General features: G+C 36.3%; 1 protein-coding gene across 1 annotated transcript in view; it reads right to left on the bottom strand.

The window, feature by feature from the left end:
* Positions 1 to 221: 221 nt before the first annotated feature.
* The window catches only part of Cpne3 (copine III), a gene marked incomplete in the record, with an annotated part of 31,581 nt that continues 5,933 nt past the window's right edge, over positions 222 to 25,869 (bottom strand). Inside the window, 11 exon segments of the mRNA XM_013512811.1 lie at positions 222 to 1,272; positions 3,365 to 3,601; positions 4,966 to 5,099; positions 9,233 to 9,284; positions 9,357 to 9,411; positions 12,284 to 12,417; positions 12,901 to 12,960; positions 13,808 to 13,894; positions 15,706 to 15,804; positions 20,135 to 20,224; positions 21,515 to 21,598. Of these exon segments, the coding sequence (XP_013368265.1) occupies positions 1,162 to 1,272; positions 3,365 to 3,601; positions 4,966 to 5,099; positions 9,233 to 9,284; positions 9,357 to 9,411; positions 12,284 to 12,417; positions 12,901 to 12,960; positions 13,808 to 13,894; positions 15,706 to 15,804; positions 20,135 to 20,224; positions 21,515 to 21,598 (1,143 nt within the window).

Here is a 25,869-nt window from a genome sequence, read left to right as displayed (position 1 = left end):
GCTGTTGATTTTAAGTTATACAGGTTTTATGCTTAATAGTATATATTCCAGACTTAGGAAACAGCACATTACTAAAATGTAAAAAGGGCCTTTGATTAACAGATAACCACTATAATGAGTTTAAAAATCAGGCAAAAATGCTGTTTTTAAAAAGGAGAAAACATCTACATTAGTACAAGTCAATATATGAAATATAAGCAGAGAAAATATAAAAACTACTATTTAAAAAAATAGGTAAAGTCATTTATTAGAGAAAATGGAGCTATGAATTTTTACCTTATATGTTTGGTCCTCATAATATCCCTGGACAAAGCAATCCTAAGCATTTTAGTAAACCTCAGTTAAAATAAACTAGTAAGGTAGAATCTGAGACAATCTATGCACCTACAATCTATGAATCTACAGAATCTTGAGTATTACATTCAGTAAATGAAAAGAAAGGCCAATTCTGACCATGTTTACAGTATTCCACAAAAAAATAAAAAATTTAGAAAGAAAAACAAACATGGCATACTTACACAGATTCTTCTTTACTTGTTGATTATATATTTTAAAAACTGAGTAATTATCTTTCCCTTTCAACAAATCCCATATGAGTACAAGATGCTTTGTAACTGTGCAGCATTCAAACTGCATACACAGAAAAAACCAGGTGCCAAGTCAAGGTACTTTTTACTCCAAGGAAAAGGTTGAATACAGAGTTTTAAGAACAAATTCAATATTATCTAACAAGAAGCTTTCTCAATCAATAGTATGGGCATTAGCTTCTAAAATATTTACTCCATACAAAGTATAGCAACCTGCAAAATACTTCATCTGAACAATTTTTCATTCTTTCTGACAAACATGTAAAAATGGCATTTTCATCATATAAAAGCAAATGAAATTCAGTTTTCCCTACACTGTGTTCTAATCCAAACCACCTCACTGCAATTACTGTAAATTACTAGCAATCACTGCATTGATTGGCGAAGATGGGTTTGGCACTGTATTCCTCAAAACACTATGCTTTAAACAGTTATAAAAGCCACAAAGAACCAGGTTTACATCATAAACACAGGGGGTGAAATGTACAAAAAAATGACAGGTACATGATTTTATGTAAGAGATGGTATTGTTTCCTGGCAGCGTAGAATTCTGTTGAAGTGGTAACAGCTCTTTTCATTTCGTAGCTGGGTTCCTGGGAGGAAGGAGCTTGTATGTATTGAAGTAGCCCACCACCTGCTGGGGAACCTCCGCCAAGACACACTGAGCAAGCGCTTCTTTCGGAGCCTTGAGAAAAACAAAAATCAATTAGCAATGAAGATTTACTGGCTTTTTTGTAAGACTAGGAATATCTCAATAGTTGTTAATACAGGCGTAATTCAGTTCTTAGGCTTGTATCTCAGAACAGTTCACAAAATATGTAATAGGCTACACAATCAGTGCTACTTATGATTGCTATTATTATCCCTGCTCAAGTCCTCTTGAGTGGGCCTTTCCACATTTGATGATTTGTTGTTGTTATTCTTTAATTTTTAAATGTGAGTCTTTCATTTGCTTGGTATTAACTTTTTAAATTTCCTATTTTGAATAATTATGAACTCATAGCAAGTTGCAACAACGGAAGTCCTACATACCCTTCATACCCACTTTCTTCCAAAGGTAACACACACTGATAGTATACTAACAAAACCAGGAAACTGGCATGGTACAATTCCCAGACCTTATTCACATTCACATTCACATTACGTGTGATCCCCGCATGTGGTATAAGTGCACATGCGTGACACATGCATGTGTTTGTCTCATGAATGTATATGTGTGTGTAGCTCTATGCAATTCCATCATCTGTACAGATCTGTGTAAGTACCACAAAAATCAAATGACAGAATTGTTTCATCATTACTAAGATCCTTAATATTATCACTTTATAATCTCACATTCCTCAGCTCCCTTCCTATGGCTAGTAGGAATGTAAACTGGTCTGACTGCTTCGGTGAAGTCTGACTGTTACTTTAATAATTAAATATGCGGGGCTGGGGATTTAGCTCAGCGGCAAAGAGCCTGCCTGGCAAGCACAAGGTCGTAAGTTGGGTTCCTGGTACCAGAGAAAAACCAAAAAAAAAAAAAAAAAAAAAAAACTACAACAAAAAAAAATAATTAAATATGCAACTACTATAGGACCTAGCAACTGCACTCTGGGTATTTATCCCTGAGGAATAAAAACAGTTCAAAAAAAAAAAAATGTCTATAGCAGTTTTCTGTATAATAAAAAAGAAAAGCTGGAAAAAGCCCATATGTCCTTTCATAGGTGCATGGTTAAGTACAGTGTGACACATCCACATGAAATCTACTCAGCAACGAAGGGGAATACAGGTAAACAGGCTTAAACTAGCTCTCAGTAAGATTATAGAAACTGATAGCTTTTCATGAAGGTTACTTGGGAAGAGTAATATTCAGAATCTATATTGAGGCTTTATATGACTTCTATAGTTTTCATACATCAGATTCAATTTCATATATTAAATTTCATATAGCATTACAAGTCAGATTTTTACATGTTCTTTTCAATGACAACTAATACCCAAGACTAGCCTTAAAAATTACTTTATAATATTAGTAGGGCTTACAGATCAGTTATAAAATGGAGCACTATACATAGCTGCTATAGAACTAACAAATCTTTCTGTATACGAATTCAATGTGGAAAAAAAAATGGAAAGTGTTTAAGTACAGGTGTAGAACTTTTAACACAAACACTGACTTATAGGAAGACTAAATGATATAGCTAGTCCATACAGCATTTTTGAGGGAAAAAAAAAGAACATTCCAAAGGTCACATATCATATGATTCCATTTATGTTGAAGTAACAAAAGCAGAGAAATAGAGAACCGATTTCTGGTGTCCACGGATAAGCAGGGGCAGAGAGGTAGAAGGGAAATGGACGTAGAAACGAAATGGTAACCCAGGGGAAATGGCGGTGATGTATCTGGTTATATCTATGTAAATATCTTGGCTTTGATTCTGCACTACGGTTCTATAATATGTTACAACTGAAGCCAACTGGGTAAGAGAGTCTTCTAAGACGTTTTCATCCAACCAACCTCCAGCTTGCTCAGTTCAGCATATTCTTATATAGAGTGCTTTCCTGTTGTTACATAGGTAAAGATAAAATATATCTTCAAACATTCCCAACAATACTGTTTTAATAATTTATCACACAGACTACAAGAAACACACAAGAAGGTAAGGCAATGCCAAATCCAATGAGCTTTGACATGCAAAAGAGCTGACATTCACAAGTCTCCTAACCCTGCACGCTTACTCAACTTCTTGTAGACTGGCCAAGTTAGGTGTCTGAATAGGAAGAGCAATACTCACATTCTGGAACTGTCTGAAAGGCACAAACTGGACAATATCTCTGATGGCCACCTCGCCCCTTGGGGAGCGGAGACCTCCTCCATCGCCATCCAGAAACTCCATGGCGCTGAAGTCAGCTCCTCCAACTCCAACGATGATGATGGACATGGGGAGCTTGGCAGCATTAACAATGGCTTGTCTGGTTTCGTCAAGGTCTGTGATCACGCCATCAGTGATGATCAAGAGCACAAAATATTGCTGCCAAAAAAAAAAAAGAAAGTATGTCCATTGAGCAGGTGAAGCTAAAAAGCAGTGATTCATGACATCTCCAGCGTGATGAGTCACTCAGTCTCCTTCGTGCTCATTTTTCTTGTCCGTCTCTGCAGGACACCATCTGCATAAAACATTCTACAGTTCTCTGACAACGAGGAAACTGACTCTTACACAAACTCCAGGTTGACTGAAAGTGCAGCACACCACAAAGTAAGAGTTGGCAAAATACAAGGAAGCAAGACATCTAAATGTCAAAGATTAACCTTTCAGTAAGCACAGGAATAAACACCTTCATTTAATTGAAACATTAAATATGTCAAAGTATGGATCAAGGGAGTAAGTGGTAACCCCATTTTCAAAACAGCAACTAAATACGGAAGCAGTAGAACTGTTTACCAAACTAAAATATGCTTTTTTTAAAAGGGGACATGGCTTAACACCATAATCTTTCTCTCCATTTTGTCATCTCTAACAAAACTTTTCGGAGAGTAATGAAGTGTTATACAAAGTGTTATACATTTAAGTTTAGAATGGACCAAAGATTTAAAGAGTAGAAGTTAACATGACCAAGTGATTACTCTGAGCGAGGCACTGCACACTTTATAGGAACAATCCCATTTAACCCTTTCAACTGTATGAGGTACATTCTCCCTTCTTATTTCTGAATGCACAGGGCTAAGAGAGATTTGTTTTCCAGATCCAATTGATAACGGTCAACTAATTCAAACCTCTTGAGCACAGTAAGTGATCCTGCCACAGCAACAGACAGCAGTCTGGAATGATTTGAATCTGGAATGTCCCTCCTAAGGCTCACGTGTTGAAGGCTTAACCCCCAGCTGGTGGTGCTAGGGGAAGTGGCTGAAATTTTACGAGGTCAGGCCTAATGAGAGGAAGTAGGTAACTGCAGAAGCATCCCTGAAAAGCATATCCTGCCCCAGGACCCTCCTCCCTCTGCTCTCCATCCCTCCTTGCTTCTCCCTTCTCTCTGCTCAACTCTACCACACCACCTGCCATAGTGCTTTTCCTCACTAACGGCCCAAATCAACAGACTCAAGTGGCCTTGGACTGAACCCCCTGAAACTGTGATTCAAAACAAATCTTTCTTCCTTTAATTATCTCTGATACTTTGTCACAGAAAAAAAATTCATGAATGCAACCACTGTTTTGTTATTGTCTTATTTTTAATGATCAGTAATTTAACAACAGACAGCACTCCCAAGCCAATGATGACAGTATCACTGTTTCTTGCTCCTGGACTTTGTATTGTGACAAACCAAATAAATAGAAATATGGTGCCCAGAGCAACTACCAAACTGCATTCTTCCCACCATTTCCTACACAGCACTTACAGAAGCAGTCTGCTGCTGTGTGGCTGCTGCTGCAAACCTGGCCACATGATTTATGATTGGAGAAAAGTTAGTTGGTCCATAGAGCTTTATCTGAGGAAGACAGGCCCGGTATGCCTCTACAATGCCTTGGACTCCTAGGGCAAAGAAAGCAGTGTTAAAAATCCCCAAGTACAACTTGTTAATTCACTATACTGGCTAATTTACTTACATAATCACAGACAGTGCCTTGAGTAGTCTAGTTTATACTCAGGCATTTCTCTAACCTATACGTTACAAAATACTATAGCAATGTTTCATTGCGAAAACCTATAAACTCTGCCCTCCCCAGAAGAAATCATATATTCTCATCTCAGTCAAATATTTATTAGTCTAGGGCTGGCGTATGGCTCAGTGGCAGAATGCTTAACAAGCATGTATAAGGCCCTGGGTTCAATCTGCAGCATCACAAAATAAAATATAATATTTTAGTCTTCAAAATTGTTACACTGTTAATTCCGATGTGATTTTGAATGCCCTGATGGAAAAAGAACCATGAAAATGTGCTGCATCCTACAATCAATGACAAGTGATAAAAAAAATCTGATAAGATGAAAAGTCATTTGTGTACATGGTCAAAGGTTCTATAAAAATACATGGTTATAAAACCAATATTAATTCTAGTTATTAATTGATGCAAATGTTTATTCAATAATGATTAGGAATGCTGATATATTAGTTTCAAATATTCACTTCTAAGTTGTTTATTGCATTTTATTTATGAGGTTCTGCTCCTGGACCTGCTGGAGTGCTACATAAAAGTTGGACAGGGCCATCGAACTAGCTTCGGCCAGCGCATGTGAACGGATGTGACACCCATGTCTAAGCAGATGTTTCAAGAATTCCTGCCTGTTCTCTCCAGCTCTGTTGCTCTTTCCTTCCATCATGGGCACAGCTCCTCCCAGAGAGGGCTCTTCCTTTACCTAAGTCCCAGATTAAGAAACATGGGGCCACCAGGCGTGGTGCTGCATATCTGTGTGTAATCCCAGCACTCGGGAGGCTGAGGCAGGAGAATTGTTGCGAGTTCGAGACCAGCCTGGGCTACAAAGTGAGCTCAAGGCCAGCCTGAACTGCATAGCGTGACCCTGTCTCAAAAAGACAAAAAAAAAAAAAGAAAAAAAGAAAAAGAAACATGGGGCAGAACTGCAATCTAGCCACATGTAAAGTAAGCAAAAATAAACTGTTGCTATTACAAGCCATTGAGATTTAGAGATCTTTTATTACAGTTACTATACTAGCATAACCTAGTGCACAGTGACTGGTATTCCTGGTAAAAAGCACTGCTCATGGGACTTGTATCCTACGTACATACCTACTGAATATGCCCTGGATAATAAAGGGTTTAAGATTCAGGTAAGATACTAGAAACCCTAAGGAATTCAATACCCTACTTCAAGATCATCATGGAAATTTGCCACAAAAACCAACTTGTAATGCAAACCAAAACACACACACAAAGGAAGTAGTCTTATGAACAACCTTTGAGAACTTATGAGATGATTTTACCTGTGTAAGGTGATGCTGTAACTAAGAGTCAGTCAGGTAATAACAAAAAAATATTATTACCATTGGCTAGATGTAGGATCTCCCACTACAAGTCATAACCTACAGAAAAAATGACCCAATAACTATCGCAACCATGATTTTTTCCATTTCTATCATCTCTGCTTGTTCTTCAATATAAAGACATAAACAATTGGTTTAATTTCTTCACAAACATCAAGAGCTTTCAATTCTCCAACTAAAACTGAACTGTGCCTGTTGTAGTCAAGGTTTACAAGAGAATGGATTTAATACAAATACATAATTTATAGGATTATTTCATAATAGTCACCCAAAGAGTCAGATGTAAAGAGTGCAGGAGGTGTGACCACACACTGGAGACCCAAAGAATCCCATGGCAACGTCCTGTAGGAGTCTAGCTGAAGACCTAGAGCCCATGGTAATGTCCTCCATGAGCCCAGCTGGAGGCCTAGAGCCTACAACGTCTCATGGAATCTGTATCAAGGATCTCACTGGGAAGGCCCACAGGTCAGTGGTGGAAGCTAGAAAGTCTAAACCCACGAGATGAAGCACCTGTGCCAGCAGGCGAAGGATCTGCACTGGAGCCAGGAAGTAACACTCAAAGTAAGATAAGCTGAATTCATATCAGGAAAGGCAGTGCAACAAGCTTCTCCAGGAGAATCAACAGCACACCATCCTCCCCTCTGGAGCCAGGAAGCAATGTTAATGAAAGGATTAGAGCTCCCTGCAAAATACTGCAACCATGCTCAGAGACAGCAAGGTTCAGAGCTCCTCCAATGATGATAACAGTTGAGTTCGTACCAGAAAGCTACAGTGACAAGCTTCTCCAGGGGAATCAACAGTATACCATCTTCCCCTCTGGTTCTCTTTTGACGCTGTCAGCAACACTCTTTAGGTGGGCCTTCCACACCCAGCACCACACTGATTCAGTTCAGCTGGGTGTTACAAGTTGACCACTACATAATCCACCACACTGCCAAAAAATCCTTCCTTTGCATTAAAGGAACAAGTATGAGACATTATTTCTAGACAACTAAGTTCAATGATTACTTTTAAAAAGAAGTTTAATGTCCTTGCCTTGCCAGGATTTTTTCCATATTTATTTCTTTTATCTAAAATCAAATTGATTCTTTTTCCAGAAAATAAGCCCGAAATAAAAAAGGTGTATTACTTTGTGAGCAGTCCACAGATGAATTCATGTTACTCAAAGAATAAATAAACTTCTAATATAAACTATCACACAAGTCACTTGTATTTTATAAACTACTCCAATTTCATCATAAACATGAACCATATTTTCGAAAAACAATAGTCCCAGTTTCAAAGAGGTAGGGATAAAAGGTCACAACCAGACACCAAAAGTGCCTCAAAGGAACACTAAATTAGGATGGAAAAAACATCACAGGACAAAGGAGAAAACCCCCAAGCAAACCACCCTCAACAACCTGGTCGAGGTTCTTCCAGACTATATTATTTTATAAAAAGGAAACAGACACCATCTTCTACTAGAGAGCTATACCTTTTGATTGTTAAGAGGACCCTTTGCAAAAAGACAGCTTATTGTCTAGAACTTTAAATGATGATTCTGACCCTATGCCTACCTTTCCTCCAAACTAACTTAGTGAGAGATTTGACACTGTAGTTGATGGTTCAATGTGGTAAAAAGGAGAAACCATTTGCACAGTTGAGGTAAAAGAGAAAAATGAAAAGGAAGAAGACAAATGCCTTCCTCCTGCTTTCTACACAAAAGAAATGTTATAGGAGCTCAAATCTTTGGTTAATTTGCCCATTCTATCTATTTACAGAATGTGACATGAGCAACAAGTAACTAGACATGAGACAAATTTTGTTCGTTTTTAAAAAATATTGATAAAATTTTAAAAATAATAATTTATTGATTTATTTCTGAGAGATATTTGCATGAAGACTTGCTCTAAATTTTTAATGGTATTTTTCCTGTATCAATCCATTATGCTTACATTGCAATTTAAATTAATAATACAAAATTGGTGGCTCTTACAATACAGTTTTAATCGTAATCTTTAATAGTAGTTTAAAACATTCTTGTAGGGTTTTTTTCTTTGTATTTGGACTTACTTTGTGTCTTTTTCTTTTCAGTACCTCTTCATAGTACATAATGATTACTTTTTGTAGGGAGCTGGTATATGTACCTAACCCATCTTAAGTCTTTTTTTACCTCCTTCCCCTGCCTCAATCTCTTGTCCTCTTTGCCTTTTGCCTTTTGCTCTGTCTTCCTGTTTCTTATTATCTATCTTTTATTTTGCTCTTCAATTTGTTTCTCCTTTGACACTTTTTCTTTGTAGAGTTTCCTATTCTGGAAAAAGCTCCAAAAGTTTTCTAATACTGAATAACGCATTTTATTGAAAATTTATTTCAATACTTTTAACATGATGATTTTTATTGATCTCCTAAGAATGTCAATTTGTTGTTCTATTAAACTTCTCAAGGTAGAAGAACTTAGCCTACAACCTTCATATCATAGTATTGATCTGTCTCATAGTTATCATTACCACCAAAACCACCAACCTGGGGCAATTTTTCTACTTATAGAACAGAAAATTGAATATGACACACCAACGGGAATCTAGAGATGGAATAGAATAGTTTTAAAACTAAAGAGAAAAAACAAGTAAGAAACATTAGTGAGGCCTTCATTCAAAGTTTTCATGTTTATCTGTGCACTTACCATTACAGTAGGGATTAGATGAATTAAAGTTCATTGGAAATTCATGAGATACCTGTCAAAAGAAGGGCTGATGAGACTTTTGCTTTTCTTAGAAAACAACGCTTTAAAATATATTTTGTCTTACCTGCCACTGAGGAGGTATCTGAGCTCCAAAACCAAAAGCTGGAAACAGCTTATCACTAAAAAGAAGAAGTGAAAAAAGTGAAACACAGTTGTTGTTGTTTTTTTCAAAACAAGAGCTCTATCTTTACTCACAATAAAATCAGTATGAGCTCATTTTAAAAATTTTTCAAATCTTAGGAAGGTATAAAGATAAAACAAAGATTATCTGTAACTATCAGAGAAAACCAATGTTTACATTTGACAATTCCCACTCTAAATATTTTTCTGTGCATTGGAGAAAATGTCTTTATATCCCATAAAAATGGAATTTATATTCATGTTTTATCACCTAATCTTTTCTACTTAACTCTTGTACATCATTCCACCTAACAAATGTATAGATAAACCCATAAAGTCATAAAAACCACAAGTTTTTTCATTAACCTACAGCAAATTCATTTGGCAGTAAAAGCTGACCTCAGCTGATGAGTTTATCCACAGCACTGATTTATGACACTTAACATGACTGTTCATCCATCTGGCCACAGAAATACGGCACAAATGCCAAATACTATAAAACTCTCAGGTTTCTGTAGCAAAATGTGGGACTATTTGGCCCCAAGGATTCAGAGATATGGACTTGGAGCTGCATAGCTAACAGCACGTGAATGGCCGTGCTCCCCATTCCTACTGGCAGACAGCCAAGGTTCTGCTGCTATGAAACACTGTCACATGGGTTCCCGGTACCAGAGAAAAACCAAAAAAAAAAAAAAAAAGAAACACTGTCACAAACACTAATTCCCCACCTGGGATATTCTTTGTATATTAATTCTTAATGGTTCTTATTCCACTGAAGATACAACCTATGACAGGTTAAAAATATTTTCCTTGGTTTGTAATTTGTCATTAACATAGTTTAGAATATCTTTCCTTTCATAGTTTTTAATATTAGTAAATATGAACATATAAAAATCTTTCATAATTTCTGTCTTTGTTATCTTAAACAGCCTTCCCACTGCAAGTTTATAAACAATTTGTATATATTTTCTCCTAGAATTTTCAAGTTTTGTGTTTGTTATTGAATTCCTCATTCATCTGGGAAGTGTTATACAGTAGATCACACTCTACTTCCCTCACAACACCTGAGCTACAGAGCATACCTCCTAGCTTCTCTAGGCTGATGTGGTCAGGTGGCTAGTCTCTAGGCACGGAGAAAGCAGTTGGTTCCTTTTTAATGATTATATTTATTAATTGTATTAGTTTTACCAATTAACTGGGCTGGACTGTGACATTGCCGTATGTGTGTAAGTCAGCTGCTTCTGAATCATGTCTCTAAAAGGCAATGCACATCACGTCCCGGCCCATTTCTGCTTTTCCTATCCGCCAGAGAAGCTGCCTTAAACCCAGAGATGCATGCTATGAATTGAAAAAGGCAAAGCTGCCCTCTCAGTTCTGAACTACTTTCCTCTATTTTGTAAAAGCTGCTTTGTTTTGAGGTGTCCATTTCAGCAATTTGGTCTATAATTTATACAGACTAGCATCCTAATGTTGATAGGGATGAGTCAGGAACTGAAATTCAATTTCTGTCTAGTGGATGGCTGTAATAATCCCTTCCTTTTCTAAAACATCAACTCTTTCATATATAAATTTCACACATATGTATGTACTTGTGGGTCTATTTCTAGCCTGTCTGTCTGGTGCCACTGCCCAGGTACTAGTTCCAGTCTAACTTTAAAATAAGTTTTAATAACAAGTAGAGAAAATTCTCATTAATTTCTTTTTCTATTTATTATTTTATTGCTTTCTTGCTTCATTCCTTTTTATTTTTTGAGACAGAATCTCACCATGTAGCCCAAGCAGAGCTAAAATTTGTGCTCCTCTTCCCAAGCTTCCTGAGTGCAGAGCTGACCCGTATGCACAAATCCTCCTCTCAAAACCCAGCCCTCCCCTTCCCTTGTGTTTTTCATTATTCTTTTCCTAAAACATGTCTTGTCTACTCTGATTCCTTTTTTTTTCTACAGAATTTTAAGAATAATTTTCTCGTGCTCTACTGTCGTTTTGCTTAATTTGGATTACTACAGAAATCTGCCTACTGAGAAACTGTGATAGATCCGTTCCAGTTACACAAGTTTCCTTCTTTGTTTTTTAATACAATTTTGTTGCTTCCCTCCCTAAAGATCCTAAATGTTTTACTTAATTCATTCTTTTTTTTACTTTGTTATGGCTGGTTAGGGAGAAAATTGATTTTTTTTAATCTTATGTTAAATCTGAACACCTTCCTGAACTCTAGCTACTCTCTAATGTTTTTTCAAAGTATTTTGTAGCAATTATAATTAGGTTAAGTTATGCTTTAGCACTTATCACGAGTCACCATTAGAAAAATTTGGCTCGGTATGGTGCTACACATCTGTAATTCTAGCACTTGGGAGGTTGAGGCAGGCAGTCTGCTATGAGTTCAGGGTCAGCCTAGGTTACACACTGAGTTCAACTACATTCTGAACTACATATGGAGACCCTAAACACTTTTCTCCAAGAAAAGTGTTAAAAATTTGAAGACTACCAAGTAAACAGATATGTTAAGTAATAGTTCTTACTACTGCTTGTAAAATGTGTGATCTGGACTCACCCACACATACAACTTACCCCAAATGATGAAACCCCAAAGACACCAGATCAAAGAAATGAGTCTTGCTGCCTTTAGTCAGCTACTAAATAAGCAAGCTATACATAGCACATTATAACTAATCATAGCAAAAGAAGAGAAATCAAAAGTAAACACTAGAAATACTACAATAGAAAAAGTAACACAAGAGAAATTTTAGGGAGAAAGCTCCTCCCCTGAGCACGCTAACCCTATCACCTATATCAGAATACCTGATGATGAAAGAGAAATAGCCTTTTCCAGGGGATTGAGAAAACAAGTACGTCAGCATTTCCAGTCATACTTACGCATCATAATCTTGAATAACCAGTCCCACAGACCAGATGGCAGTCAGATACTCATTAACACCGTTGGGACTGATGTAATGAAGGGAGTCTGGAGACCTGGGGTCACCATTGGAGCCAGTGAAATCCACTCCCACCTGCCAGATAACAATGGCAACCCTTACTAAGGAGAGGCATGGCCACCCGTGGTTGAGGTCCAAGAAAACTTCAAAGGACGAGATACAAACATTCACTCCAGAGCCTGCCACTGCTATTTCATAACAAATGCCTACCAGTCTCTCACAGAGGACTGAGTTAAAGCTTCAACACGAAACAAACTTATTATTTTTCTAGCTGTCATTACACTCACGACTCAGACTTATAGGTTGTTCTTCATAAGTTTGCTGGATTAATGCTTTCTATTCCTTAAATTACTGCAGGATGAATACTGGTTAGTGTACATCTGCTTTCTCTCGGGAGAAATAGATCTCTCATCAACAAAGCCAAAATGTCCGTAAGGAACCTAGATAACTGCTCTGAAGTCTCAGGAGTTCATACTAAATATAGTGTCTAAATTTCAAGATAGAGGAAAAAGAGCACCATTTTACAGCATATGTTTGAAAATTCAGTATGTGACTTACAGTAAAATTCAGCTGACATCCTCCCATGATATAGTCAAGGAATGTGCATTCCACTGTAATCTAAAAATGAACAACATACTGTTAAAATTAAAACTCTCTTAATTTACAAGAAAAACCAAAGAACTCTCTTGCATGTTTTTAACAGCTCATAATCTGAACAGTATATCATATTAATATGTAGAAATTACACCTGTGTTTGAGGTAAGACACTCCTGCTCCTGTAAGATTTTTTACTTTAGTCTGTAACATTTTTTACTTTAGTCATATTAAGATTAGAACATTAACGGCCAAAGGCAAAATATACCCATTTTATGTGTGAAAAGATTAGAATGAAGCCAGGTGTGGTGGTGCACACATGTAATCCCAGCACTGGGAAGGCTGAGACAGGAGGATCACTGCAAGTCTGAAGCCAGCCTGGGCTACACAGTGAATCCAAGGCCAATTTGAATTGTACTGTGGACTCTGTCTCAAAAAAAAGAAAAAAAATTAGGGTAAGTCTGATATTTTGACAGAGTTCATCTGGATTTTTAAAAAAGTAAACATTTTACTCTTACAAAATTTTGACGTTTTTCCTTCAGTCTTAATATCTTATTTTGAAATTATACCCAGGAAAGATATATTGAGCCAGGCCATTTCCAACAATAGGATGGGAAAAGATCATGAATCCCTCCTTTCCTAAAATAATGGGAAAACTTTAATAGTCCTCCTCCTTTGCTAAAAAGATATCGTCTTGAAAGAAAAGTTACTTGAAAGATTTCTTTAATTTTTCTCATTCCATTCTAGGCCCTAAAGCTGATCCAATGCTCATGTGATGTTTAGTTTCCTAAAATACTTGTTTGATAGGAACCATGATGACAGGAGAGCTTGAAACATGACATTACACTGTACGTGGCCAGTGTCAACTGACCTCACAGTGCTTCACACTGATAACTCCTGAATTCTTATAGCTTTTTTTCTTTTGCTTCTTTTTTTCATTTACACATTCATACTCAACCTGCAGGAGAAGACAAAATGTTAATTTTTAGCATCTATATCAGAAATGTCAACGAACAGCCTTTTCTTCTTGGAATCAATCCACGTACTAATAGAGGTCTATTGCAAAATACACCTTTGAAACAATTAAATATTACATTAAGTATGTGAAATATTATTGGTTCAATTTCCAACAATCATGGCATCCCTAAAATTGCATACATTTTAAAATATATAATTTTCCAAACATAAATAATTTCCTCAAAATGCTCCAAAACATAACCTTTCTTCTTTATAATAAAAGAAGCAAATTATTACCTCTACCTATTAGCAACACAAAGAACACAAAGATTTAGAAAAAAAGGAAAAACAACTTCATACAACAGAAATATATGAAGTCCAACCCTGTGGTAAAATAAATAGCAGATTATCTCCTTCCACTGGGAATACATGTTTAAAGGAGAAGGAAAAATTCTACGGTGTTTTTTGTTGTTGTTCTTGCTGTTTTGAGTTTTGTGGTTTTTTAGACAAGGTCTTGGTACGAAGTTCAGGCTTGTGTTGAACTCATTATGCAACCCAGGCTGGCCTCAAAAGCAGTATGGTCATCCTGCCAAGTGCTTGGATTACAGGCTTGCACCACCACATCTGCTGAGCTTGCTTAACGCTTAAACATTCAGACTTTCATAATTTCTCATTGGTTCTACCTTTTAAATCTTTGCTGGAGACAAGCATGGTGGCCCCTATGTGTAATCTCAGCACTCTGGGAGGCTGAGGCAGGAGGCTAAAGCCAAGTGTACTTAACAAAATTCATGCCATTAGATAGTAGTTAAGTGTTATAATATTTGAGGTATTATGAACAAAACATTCATCCTTTCCTGGGTAAGAACAAGTCAGAGAGAAGAGTAATAGGGCACATTATAAAAGTGCGTGGCCAAGTAGCATACACAGACACAATTCAACGCCAAGTGTTTATACAGTATTGTAGACATTAATTATTGTAACCAGTGAAATGCCAAAAACCTTAAAACTAAGGACTTTCAATCAAACCAGATATGCCACCTTAAACCAAAAGAAAACAAACTTCTGCATACAAACTTGGGGAGAGAGGCAGTCTTGTGTGCATAGTCTTTTGACACCCACTCAATCACGTAAGAATGGGCCTTGATCCTCACATATTCCCTTTTCAAGGGAGAAGAGTCCTCACAGGATATCCTAGGATTATCTCCTATGTGGAAGTATCTTTTCCAGTTTCAGACTCAGTGAGTACTCTACTGTTGTTCTGTTTGAATTTATGCATCAATGTCAGCCCCCTCTGCTCCAATCCCAGCCGTCAGTATTTCAGACAGCAGAAGATTGGTGCAGTCCTACCACTGAAGCTCAAGAAGGGTGCACATCAGCCAGCTGCCCTACTTAGGCTGCCAGAAAGGACCTGCTGGCTACGGGGTACAGGTACCAACTACTGACGCTGATCTCGCTCTGCCTTTTCTCTGTGAGTAAAGCATTGTTCCATCCAGTGCTGGGCTGCATTGTTTTCCATGCCAAGATAAAGCGGGTAAAAGCACCTGAATGTCCTAGTGACTGATACCGTAATGACACTTTCTTTCCTCCGTGTAGCGGGAGTCCTCGCCTGCCACTGGGAACCATTTATATGGTGCTCTGTTCAACAAACTAATATCCCAAATATGAATTTTGGATTACCTGGTTACTAAATAAAATCCACAGATTTTAGAGCATCCTGAGTAAAAATGTGGTAAACTCTTTGCCATGCCAAAGGAAAAAACAATAAACACAGCTAAACTAAGTGGTAAACACAAATGCAAAGATATAACTTACAGGTGAGTTTCTGGAAGCTTCTTTTAGTTTGGTCATGGTTGTTTGGAATGTACCAATGAGATCATGTGATCCATCATTGTCATAATCATAACACTCTACCTGAAATTAAATATAAAACAAATAAAAATCAAAATAATGTTACTAAAACATATTAGCTGCAAACAATGACCTATCAAGAAGTAACTTTGTAATTAAAGTTACATAAAAATGTTTAATATGCAGTCCTTACTTAGCCAAGTAAGAACTTCCTAGAGAGCCAATCACTTTCAAATCCCAGATCACTGGACAAGGGATTTAAAAAGATCACAGCAGATAAACACAAATGCTGTTTAAATTCCACATTAAGTAGTTAGTTCCTCTACCATAACCCCTGTGTGCACTGATAAAAGGTAAAGTGGAATTACACCTACTTTTTGTATCTACTTCTTCACCTTGTTATCACTACACAGTGACTAGAAACTATTATTTAAAGAAAGGAAGTAAATATTTTAGGCAGTTAAAATGCATATATTCTTAAATCCTAAGAACTTAGAATGGAAAGTGTATTTCATAGACTGCAGTTGGGTGAAGCTAGGGCTGCATGAAGAGTTAAACATGATGAGGTCAGATCTGCACCATTCTGAGGATCACAGCTCTTATAATGAAAAGGAAAATGCTTCATCAAGAATACTTAGTCCACTGAGCAAGTATCTATACTGGGTCATATTTACTCCATTCCCACATAAGACAAAGTCAGTCTCAGATCATGCTCTCGTTCAATGCTCTTTCTCTGAAAGCAAAGAAAAGGTGAGACTACTTGACTTACATACAGTTTTCTGTCACATTGATAGATGTAGTTATAAAATAACTAGTATTTCTAGTGGGAAAAATAGTGATATGAACTATCAGCAAGCAGAGGTGTTAAAAGGGGCTGAAAACTGACCACACTGATTGTGAATATTCAATACCAATGTTTTGACAGTACTTCAGAATTTCAGAACAAATTATTTAATTTCTGTGAACATTTATTATGTGCTCCATGCACATCCTCTAAATAATTTTTCGAGGTAGTGAAGTCAAAGTCCTGTTATTATTATTCTCATTTTGTAAAACTGAGACTTGGAGGAATTAAATAAAAAGTCTTAGAAGATCATATGCCTTGTGTGGTAATCAATGCAGGTAAAGTAAGACTGTGTGCGCTAAGGATATTTGAAAGCTTCTACTGCCTATATTTCAAAGTAATAGCTTATAACTGAGAAGCAATTTGCACTTACCCTCAGCCAAGAGCTCCACCTCACAACTGCTCTTCACAAATTATTTTAATCTTAAGCTAAAATGCTCTGGATTTTTGTATGTTCACCTGACAAAGTGATTTTTTAATTCTCAGTTCTAGATATTGAATTCTTATCGTAACAGGAAGTCTTTCATTCTTTATATTCTCATTACTCTTCAGAAACTCTAAAAATCAATCAGTCAAAACAGGCAAGTTCTAGAATTGCAGTTGTGTACAGCTGTAAAGGACTTTGGTCACTGACCAAGTTTGACAGTTTGACTCTTGCCCCTATATATTCAAAATCAAATTTTAAAGTAAGAATTGCTTTATCCAACTATTTAGCATGTCAGTGGAAAGGAAAATTAATAGTCCTAATGATTTTTCTAGAGGAAGAAAAATTTCAATGAAATAGAAAATTATCTTAAATATTTTATGATTAATTTAGCAGACATTTTTCAATTACATAATATAGAACCAAACATTTCACAATTCTATTCAGTAAATACCAGTTTATATCCAAGCAAGATTAATCTTTAATAAGGTCAGGACTTTATTTCAACAAAGACTAAAACTTTATTTAAAGACTACAACTGTAGCTATGTTTACTTAGCCTGAAACTTCAAGAAATGTAAAAAATATTTAAATTAAAAGTTCTGATTACTCATTATAATAAACAGATGAAAAGAGCTCTCTCTCGCCCCCTAGAAGGCAGCTATAACTTTTTTGTGTGTACATGGTATTAGAGACTAAACCTAGGGCCTCCTGTATGCTAAGCAAGCACACTATCAGTGACCTATACCCATGGCCTCCTTTTTCGTTCTCTTTTGACACAGGGTCTCACTAAATTGCCCAGGCTGAATTCAAACTTGCAGTCCTTCTGCCTTACCCTCCAAAGTAGCTGAGATTGCAGGTGTGTACCATTGAATTATGTCATTTAATTCTTCTCAAGAATTCAAAGACCAATACTATTAGCTATTTAAACAATAGCACCAACAGAACTTATGAAATTTAAATGTATGCACGTATACAAATATAACATATACACACATATATATGCAAAAGAACACAAAGACCACACAATGTTACATTCACTATGGCATTCCCATTTTAAGCAAGGAGGCAGCATGCATGATTATTCCTGTTATTCACTTGGTCTTATGGAAATAACACATGCTAGAGTGATAGTACATTATAGCAAGGAAGTTACTGAAGAGTCTAACTTTATTCTCTGCTCTATAATTCTTTACTCTGCTTGTAAGTAATTTCCAGAAAGTAACTGTATCATAAATGTACAGCAGTCTGATACTGCAAAGAAATATAGGGCTAGAGAAATAAAGCGAGTGATGATATGGCAAACTTGAAAACTTTTAAGAATGGAAGACATTTATCAAAAAAAGCTCAGAAAAATCAGTTTACTTACTACAATAAAATAGCTCTGTAAGCATGCCACTGTGAGCAAAGAAGTTTTAGAAACATTGTTTTGGTGTTAATATATTATTACAAACCGTTAAATTATGGTCTACAAATTTCTCCCCAACTTACCTGCCTTCTCAGACCTAATGAGGTTTACAAATTTTAATGTGAGAAGCTAAAGTTCTGGATTTCTTCTGACAATAAAAAGTAATTTTTCTAGCTACTCTTTTACTATTTATATTGTATCTAAATTTTTAGTGCTGTCTGACACACCAAACAAATCGTACTTAACACTGATTTTTGAAGTTTTGTACAAACTGGGAACAATTTCTTATGCATCTCAGAAATTAAGCAGTTTTTAATAAGAATGCCATCTCTATTATGTTTGACAATTTACATTTTCACTTGCTTTATTTTCCTTAACTTTCTTGAAAAGTAGAAATCATAACCTCTACAATATAAGTGAACGAGTTAGTTGACCTGCCCAGTATCTCTTACCTGGTTAAAGGGCTAAGCAAAAAATTTAAGCTATGTTTGACCCCATATCTTACTCTGTTTTACAGTGTTACCTTTCTTGCTTTCACTATTTTAATTACAAAAAAGAAAAAGCAAGCAGAAAACAACAACAACAAAATCTCTGTTGACCTTTGAACATAAGAAAGGCTTTTCTATCTAGAATCATGTAATCATAATGACTCCAGATAAAATCATTCCTGGGTGCGTGCGTGCGTGCGTGCGTGCGTGCGTGTGTGTGTGAGAGAGAGAGAGAGAGAGGGAGAGAGAGAGAGAGAGAGAGAGAGAGAGAGAGAGAGAGAGAGAAAGACTTGGTTTTAAACATCTAGGCATAAAAGTGTTTTTTAAAAGCCTCTGAGACATCTAGCTCTCTCTGTTGCTACTCCACTCCCCTGATATTCTAACACTAAAGTCGTCAATGAGTTTTTGTACTTTGTTTTCTAAAATAAGAGACAGCAATGCCACCACTTTCTCCTCTTCCCCAGTGCTAGCAGAAATCTCTGGGTTCTTAGGCTTGCATATATTTATGTGGAAAGGAGACACTAAAAGCAAAATATATAGTTAATAGTTCCTATTCACAAAGCAAAGAAATCTTAGAAAAAAACGAACTATATATACTTTTTTTAAAATACAAAATAGAAAATATACCGTTTGATACCAACTAAACACACTCACCCCTTCAGACTATTTTACTAATCAGAAAACATTTTTGTTTTAGTATTTTCTACACAAAATACTTGAGTGTATAGGTATCTATCGTCTACTGGTAAAACTACTACTATCTTATTAACTTTATAAAATAGATGAAATGTCTATGTGTATTATATACAATCCTAGTTTTATGATGATTTAACTTATCATTTTTCAACTTTAGTATGGTGTGAAAGTAACAAATATTCAGTAGAATTCAAACTTTCAGTTTTGAATTTGGATTATTTTCTAGACTAGAGATATGCAGTAAGATTCTCTCCAAATGCTGGGTAAAGGCAGCAAACAGCAGCTCCCAGTCACATCAAGGTAAATACCTCTGGTAAGCTATGATGGTAGGCAGGTTAGGTATATTAAATACATTTTTAACTTATGGTCTTTTCTTGTTGCTGGGGATTAACCACAAGGCCTCACACATGCAAGCATGCACTCCACTATGAGCTATACCCCAGTCTAACTTAGAATATTTTCTATTTAAATTGGCTTTACCACAATGGAACCCCATTTTTAGTCGAGGAGAATCTGTATATAATTTCAAATTACCTTAATGGTTTTGTCCATATCTCCATAACAGAGGGAATTAAGAGAGATTTTAAAAGGCTTCCAAACAGGATTCAAGTTGTTCTTAATAACCTACAAAGATGAAGAGTCAAGGATCCATTAGAACAACATCCAGTTCATTAACATTCTTTTCTTGCCTTTGTAAGGCTGTAGGTCAAATAGGAACTTACTCTATTATAAAAGAAAAGAGTGCATGAAGACTAATGGGGTTATGTTAAAGAACTCAGGAGCCATTTAAAAGAGCTCTCCCTGGTCATATCTGAATTAATCTGAATAGCAAAAATAATGGCATTAATAAATTATAACAATTTATGAGTTTACAATGGCGCTAAGAATACATTAAGTGAAGAAATGAAAGAGGAATGCTTGCTAATGTAAGAAAAAGGGATAAAAATTCAGAAAAAAATCACTTTTTACAATAGACTCCAACTTAACATAATTGACTCAAGATCAATGAACATGAAAACCACTACATAAAGAGAATAGGTATTTAATGCAGTCTCAAAATATCACACCACAAATAACTTTTTAATTAGGCCAAAAATGAGACATTGTGGCAGTATCTCATGGTCACTTAACCAAGTACCCATGCCTGGCATCACCAACACTCGTCAGTCTGACATGAGGGGCCCCCAATGATACAAACCAAGCAGCATACAAAGCACTCATGACAAACTTGTTTCATCTGGATCTATTTGGGAGAAAATAGAAGAATCTACATGTTGGACAGTCTCATCTTAATTATTCAAGAAATTCAATGACATGGAAGTCTAGAGAGGTAAATAATAGAGTTCTATGTTAAGAACATAAGAGACAAATGCAAAACTTGAGCTTTTACTCGATGTTGGACAAAACAATGCAAAAAATACATATAAAACATGTATGGAACATCTGAAGAAATCGGAGTATGAATGCCACATTGAATGGCATTACTAAATCAGTGTTACTTTGCTCACACATAGTGGCACAGATTGCCCTTATTCTGGAAAAGTTCCTGCTGGTGCATTGAAAGAGAAGAGTCATTAAGTCTGCAGCCTACATTAGGATGGTTTTGTGCAAGGAAATATATGTGTGTGCATATGCAAGAGAGAGAACATAGTGTGCACAGGTCCGACCAGTTGGTGAACCTAGATGACAGGTACACAGGAACACATGTGGTATTCATTATATAAATAATTAAGCATTGCAGCACATTCTTATTGAAAGGTTAAAAAGTGAACATGGAACATATTGACTTTATATCCCTGTCTATAAATCTAAACTCAAATTAATATTTCTATCAATATGTCAATTTGATAAGTGTTTAAAATTCATACTACTACAGTTCCAAAGAAAAGTTTACTTTTTGATTCAGATAGTTACCTCTGTCCGATGAACCATCAGCCAGTTTCCATCAGATGTCTGCTTATGAAACTCCAGATAAGGGTCTGACTTTCCAAACAGATCCTACATTTAAAACAGGCAGGGCTTTTTGTTGGTTATTTTTTTATAGGATTGATAATTGAACCCAGGGCCTCTCACATGCTAGGCAAGTGCTCTACCACTGTAGCCCCACAAACACACAAACACATAAACAGCATTTGTTCTCCTCAGAAAATATGTATGGCCACATTTTATACAAACCAATAACCATTTGCACCAAACTCCATATTACAGATATATTGGTTATAAATACAAATCCCATCATCTTTCTCACTAACTTACAAATTGCTAAAGTCTACTAGGAAGAGTTATTAAGGCATTTGTGACAGATACTCATAAACCTCAAAATATTGATATTTTTAAAATATATTGATCAAATGAATCATAAAGTGTACTTTCAGCAGTAACATTTTCATTCACATGCACTAAGTAGCCTTATATAAATGATACCCCAAACATTAGTAATACTAACTCTGTAAGTGACAGAACAGTTTTCTGTGAGAAAATGGACTCAGAGGTGTTAAATGACTTTCCCAGCTCAGATAACCGATTAACTGATGGACCTGGGCCTGACTTCCTATCTCACCCTTTTACATCCAGTATCCTTTCATCCATATCAGTCATTTATTTTAAAGGCACAGGGAACAGAGGTAGATTTCCAAAGTGCAAAATAGAAATATTTCAAGGGCACAAACTACATCTTCTATTTCTTCTGTAATTCACGATAGCACTCATATGCAATCCTCAAGAGGAGTGAGCGCACAGAAGTACCCTTATCTCCATTCTCACCGAGCGCATACGTGCAGATAAAATTCCATAATTATGTACAAATCACTCATACAGGTTTAACACAAGTGGAGAGATAATGGATAATTTAGTTTTCTCACTTTTGTTTATCTTCACTTTGAAAAACATATACTCTTTAGCTCATATTACTTACTGTTTTTGAAAATGAAAGAATACTTGTTAATCTCTCAGTAATTAACCAGATATTTCCCTGAAGGTTTTTTCTTCTTGAATTAACCTCTACTTAAGAGCTAAAAAAATATTATTTCTTTTTTGTGCACAAAGTTTAATGCAAAGCAAAGAGCATGTGTGGTACAGTCAAATATACAAACACAAAGACTACGAAAAACCTTAGCCTTATCTCTAGAAAGAATCTTAAAGTAAATGAAACAAACCCCTCTGTGCCTCCCATTTTCCAAAACTAGTAAGACTCCTCCCTACATAAGTTAACTTTTCAAATACACATTAATATGCTGTGTGACTTAAAAATAATCCTATGAGAAAGGCAAAATATGCTCATTACCATTTTGAAGGTCAGAAAACAGCCCTTTTTATAGAGTTCATTAAGTTGTCAGTATTGGCACTAAAACAAGAACTGAAAGTTTCTTACTTTAACCTCCAAGACACAAAGAGCTTTGGGAGAAAACAAAGTGGAAGAAGTATGTATGTAGCATGCTACTTTTACCTACGGGCTAGTGCTGGGGAATAAATACAAACACAAATATGTAAATACATACATACATATATATCTACATGTATATACACATATAAATGCATATACATACCTGTGTATACCTATGTGCATATTTGTATGTATACAAAAAACCTTACATTTTTATGAACAGGAGGATTAAGTAAAAACATACAAATTTTTAAAAAATGACCTATAGGGAGGAAACAGAAAACAGGACAGGTCAGACAGGAAGAGAGGCCAAATTTTTTGGCTTTAACTTCTTTTGTAGATTTGGCTTTGGCACCATGTAAATCTTTACATGATTTTAAAACAAAACAGATTTGTAAAAACTGATCCCCCAACCCAGGCATAGTGGCACAGACTTGTTATCCCCACACCCTCAGAGTCTGAAGCAGGAGGATCACAAGTCATCGAGCCCACCTTGGTCCACTGAGCAACTTAGTAAGACCCTGTCTTAAAATAAAAAATGAAAAAATGGCTAGGGAGGTAGCTCAGTGTGAAAGCCCTACGTTCAGTCCCTATTGCCATTGAAGTGGGGGAGCAATCCTTAATTATCAAACACAAAATGAAACTATGTGTCACTGTGACAGCATACCCACAGACATAAATTATTTCTTTAAAACACAAGAGTTTGACTATATAACCCAACTATTATATACATGCCTTAAAGACTAAGAGAACTTCAAAGAGAGTTCAAAGTGTATTCAAAAACACATTTTGTGAAAGAGAACAGTTGATCATGTTCATATATTTTGAAAGCAAGATTTTCAGCATAAAAGAAGTACAAATATAAAATAAAAAGAGGGCCAGGAATATAAAGAAGGGCCAGGCACAGCACCTGCCTGGCAAGTGCAAGGTCCTGAGTTCAATTCCTAGTACCAAAAAAATAAAATAAAATAAAAAGCTCAAACTGAAATAAAACAAGCAAATCCCTGTAGTTCTATATTTGATTTAGAAGCATATGTGTAGGTGTTTTTATTTGGTTCTTCTTTGAAAAGAGCCTTTCCATGTACCTGTGCAGTGAAAAGCCCTAGAACCATGAGCAACAGTAACCAACGAATCATGAAGCACTCTTAGCACCAGGCTGTGGCCTCTAAACACCAATTCCAGTAAAATGAGGTAAGATTCTTTTAAATCTGCCAGTCTAGGTCAGAAATTAAGCAAAATAAATCTAAAACATATTGTTATGATACAGAACAAGGAAATCCTGGGGTTGTGCAAAATGGTCCCAGAAACAAATTTAAAGGTTACTGACAGGAGCCAGATGTAGTGGGGCACACCTGTACCAGCCACTCAGGAGGATGGGGCAAGAGGAGATAGCATGTTCAAGGCCAGCCAGGGCTACTTAGACTTATTTCAAAATTCAAATTTAAAAAATGTGAGCGGCTGAGCACGTAGCTCAGTGTTCCCAGGTTTGAGCTCCAATTTAAAAGTGAAAAAAGAAGAGGTGCCCTCAGACAAATGTTGGGATAATTTGGACATCAATAAGAATTTGCCCATTACAGTTATTAAAGTTCAAATCCATGAGGGTATAATACTTCTAAAAAAGAACAAAACAAATTAAAAAACCAATTAGCACGTTTAGAAGATGTTTGGGACCCAACTTACTCTGAAAAATTGTAAATATGGTGATAAAAAAATGAACACTTTAATTTGCCTTTCTTGTACACACCATAGCTCGAAATGAACACCTAATGGGGTGAAGTTTCTCTCTGTAGATGCATTCTTGCTAAGAAACAAAGAAGCACTGATAGAGCGAAAATACCACTCTTTTCCAGATCCTTAATAAAATATATCCCGATAGTTATAATACATGGTTGCTAACATCCCCAAAATACACAACTCAGTATAAGCTTCTTGATGGAATTTAAGCATGATCACTTAGGAAAATACCTCGCTTACAATTCCAAACAGTATCAGATTATGCCTCCACATTCAAAGATGGACTTACAGAAATCAGGAAACAAAGGTAGAGAAGGGGAAACATGCTAAGTGACACCAGTAGTTTTTCATTAGCAATACGTGGAACATGAAAATTTCTATAGGACAAAAGAGTATGCTTCTTAATAAATAAAACCCAAAGATGGATGAAGAGATGAAGACAGAAAACAAAGAAGTGAAGAATAAAGGAAGAGAGGGAAGGAAGAAAAGAGGGCGAGAAGGAGGGACAGAGCGACACAGGGAGGGAAGGAAAGTAGAAAGTAAAAAGGTAGGAATTTACACAGTTAAAAAAATTTAAGAGACTGTTTGAAGATTACATTTTGAAGAGGATTTTTAGAGGTACACCACAATATTAATTTGTGAAACAAAATGGTGTCTGGGAAAAGAGAGAGAAGAGAGGGAGAGAGATGGAACAACACTGGCCATAGTTATAATAGCTGAAGATGAGGGGCTGGGGATTTAGCTCAGCGGCACAGCACCTGCCTGGCAAGCGCAAGGTCATGAGTTCCATTCCTGGTACCGGAAGAAAAATGAAAAACAAAACAAAACAAAAAATAGCTGAAGATGAGAGATGGAGATGTGAATACTTTTAAAAATACTATTCTAGCCGGGTGTGGTGGCACACGCCTGTAATCCCAGCACTCGAGAGGCTGAGGCAGGAGGATCATTGCAAGTTCGACACAAGCCTAGGCTACAAACTGAGCTCAGGGCCAGCCTGAACTGCATAGTGAGACCTTGTCTCAAAATAATGTTCTTTTTCTTTATGTGGAAATGTTTCCAATAAAATAAGTTTGCAGCAACTAATCTGTTTGCAAGAAAACTATAAGACAGGGGCTGGGGATTTAGCTCAGCAGCAAAGCGCCTGCCTGGCAAG

Source organism: Chinchilla lanigera, unplaced genomic scaffold (assembly GCF_000276665.1).
Source record: "Chinchilla lanigera isolate Chin_1 unplaced genomic scaffold, ChiLan1.0 scaffold00016, whole genome shotgun sequence".
Classification (NCBI taxonomy): Eukaryota; Metazoa; Chordata; class Mammalia; order Rodentia; family Chinchillidae; genus Chinchilla; species Chinchilla lanigera.
The sequence above is the reverse complement of the archived record's forward strand: the minus strand, read 5'-3'. Positions and strand labels throughout refer to the sequence as shown.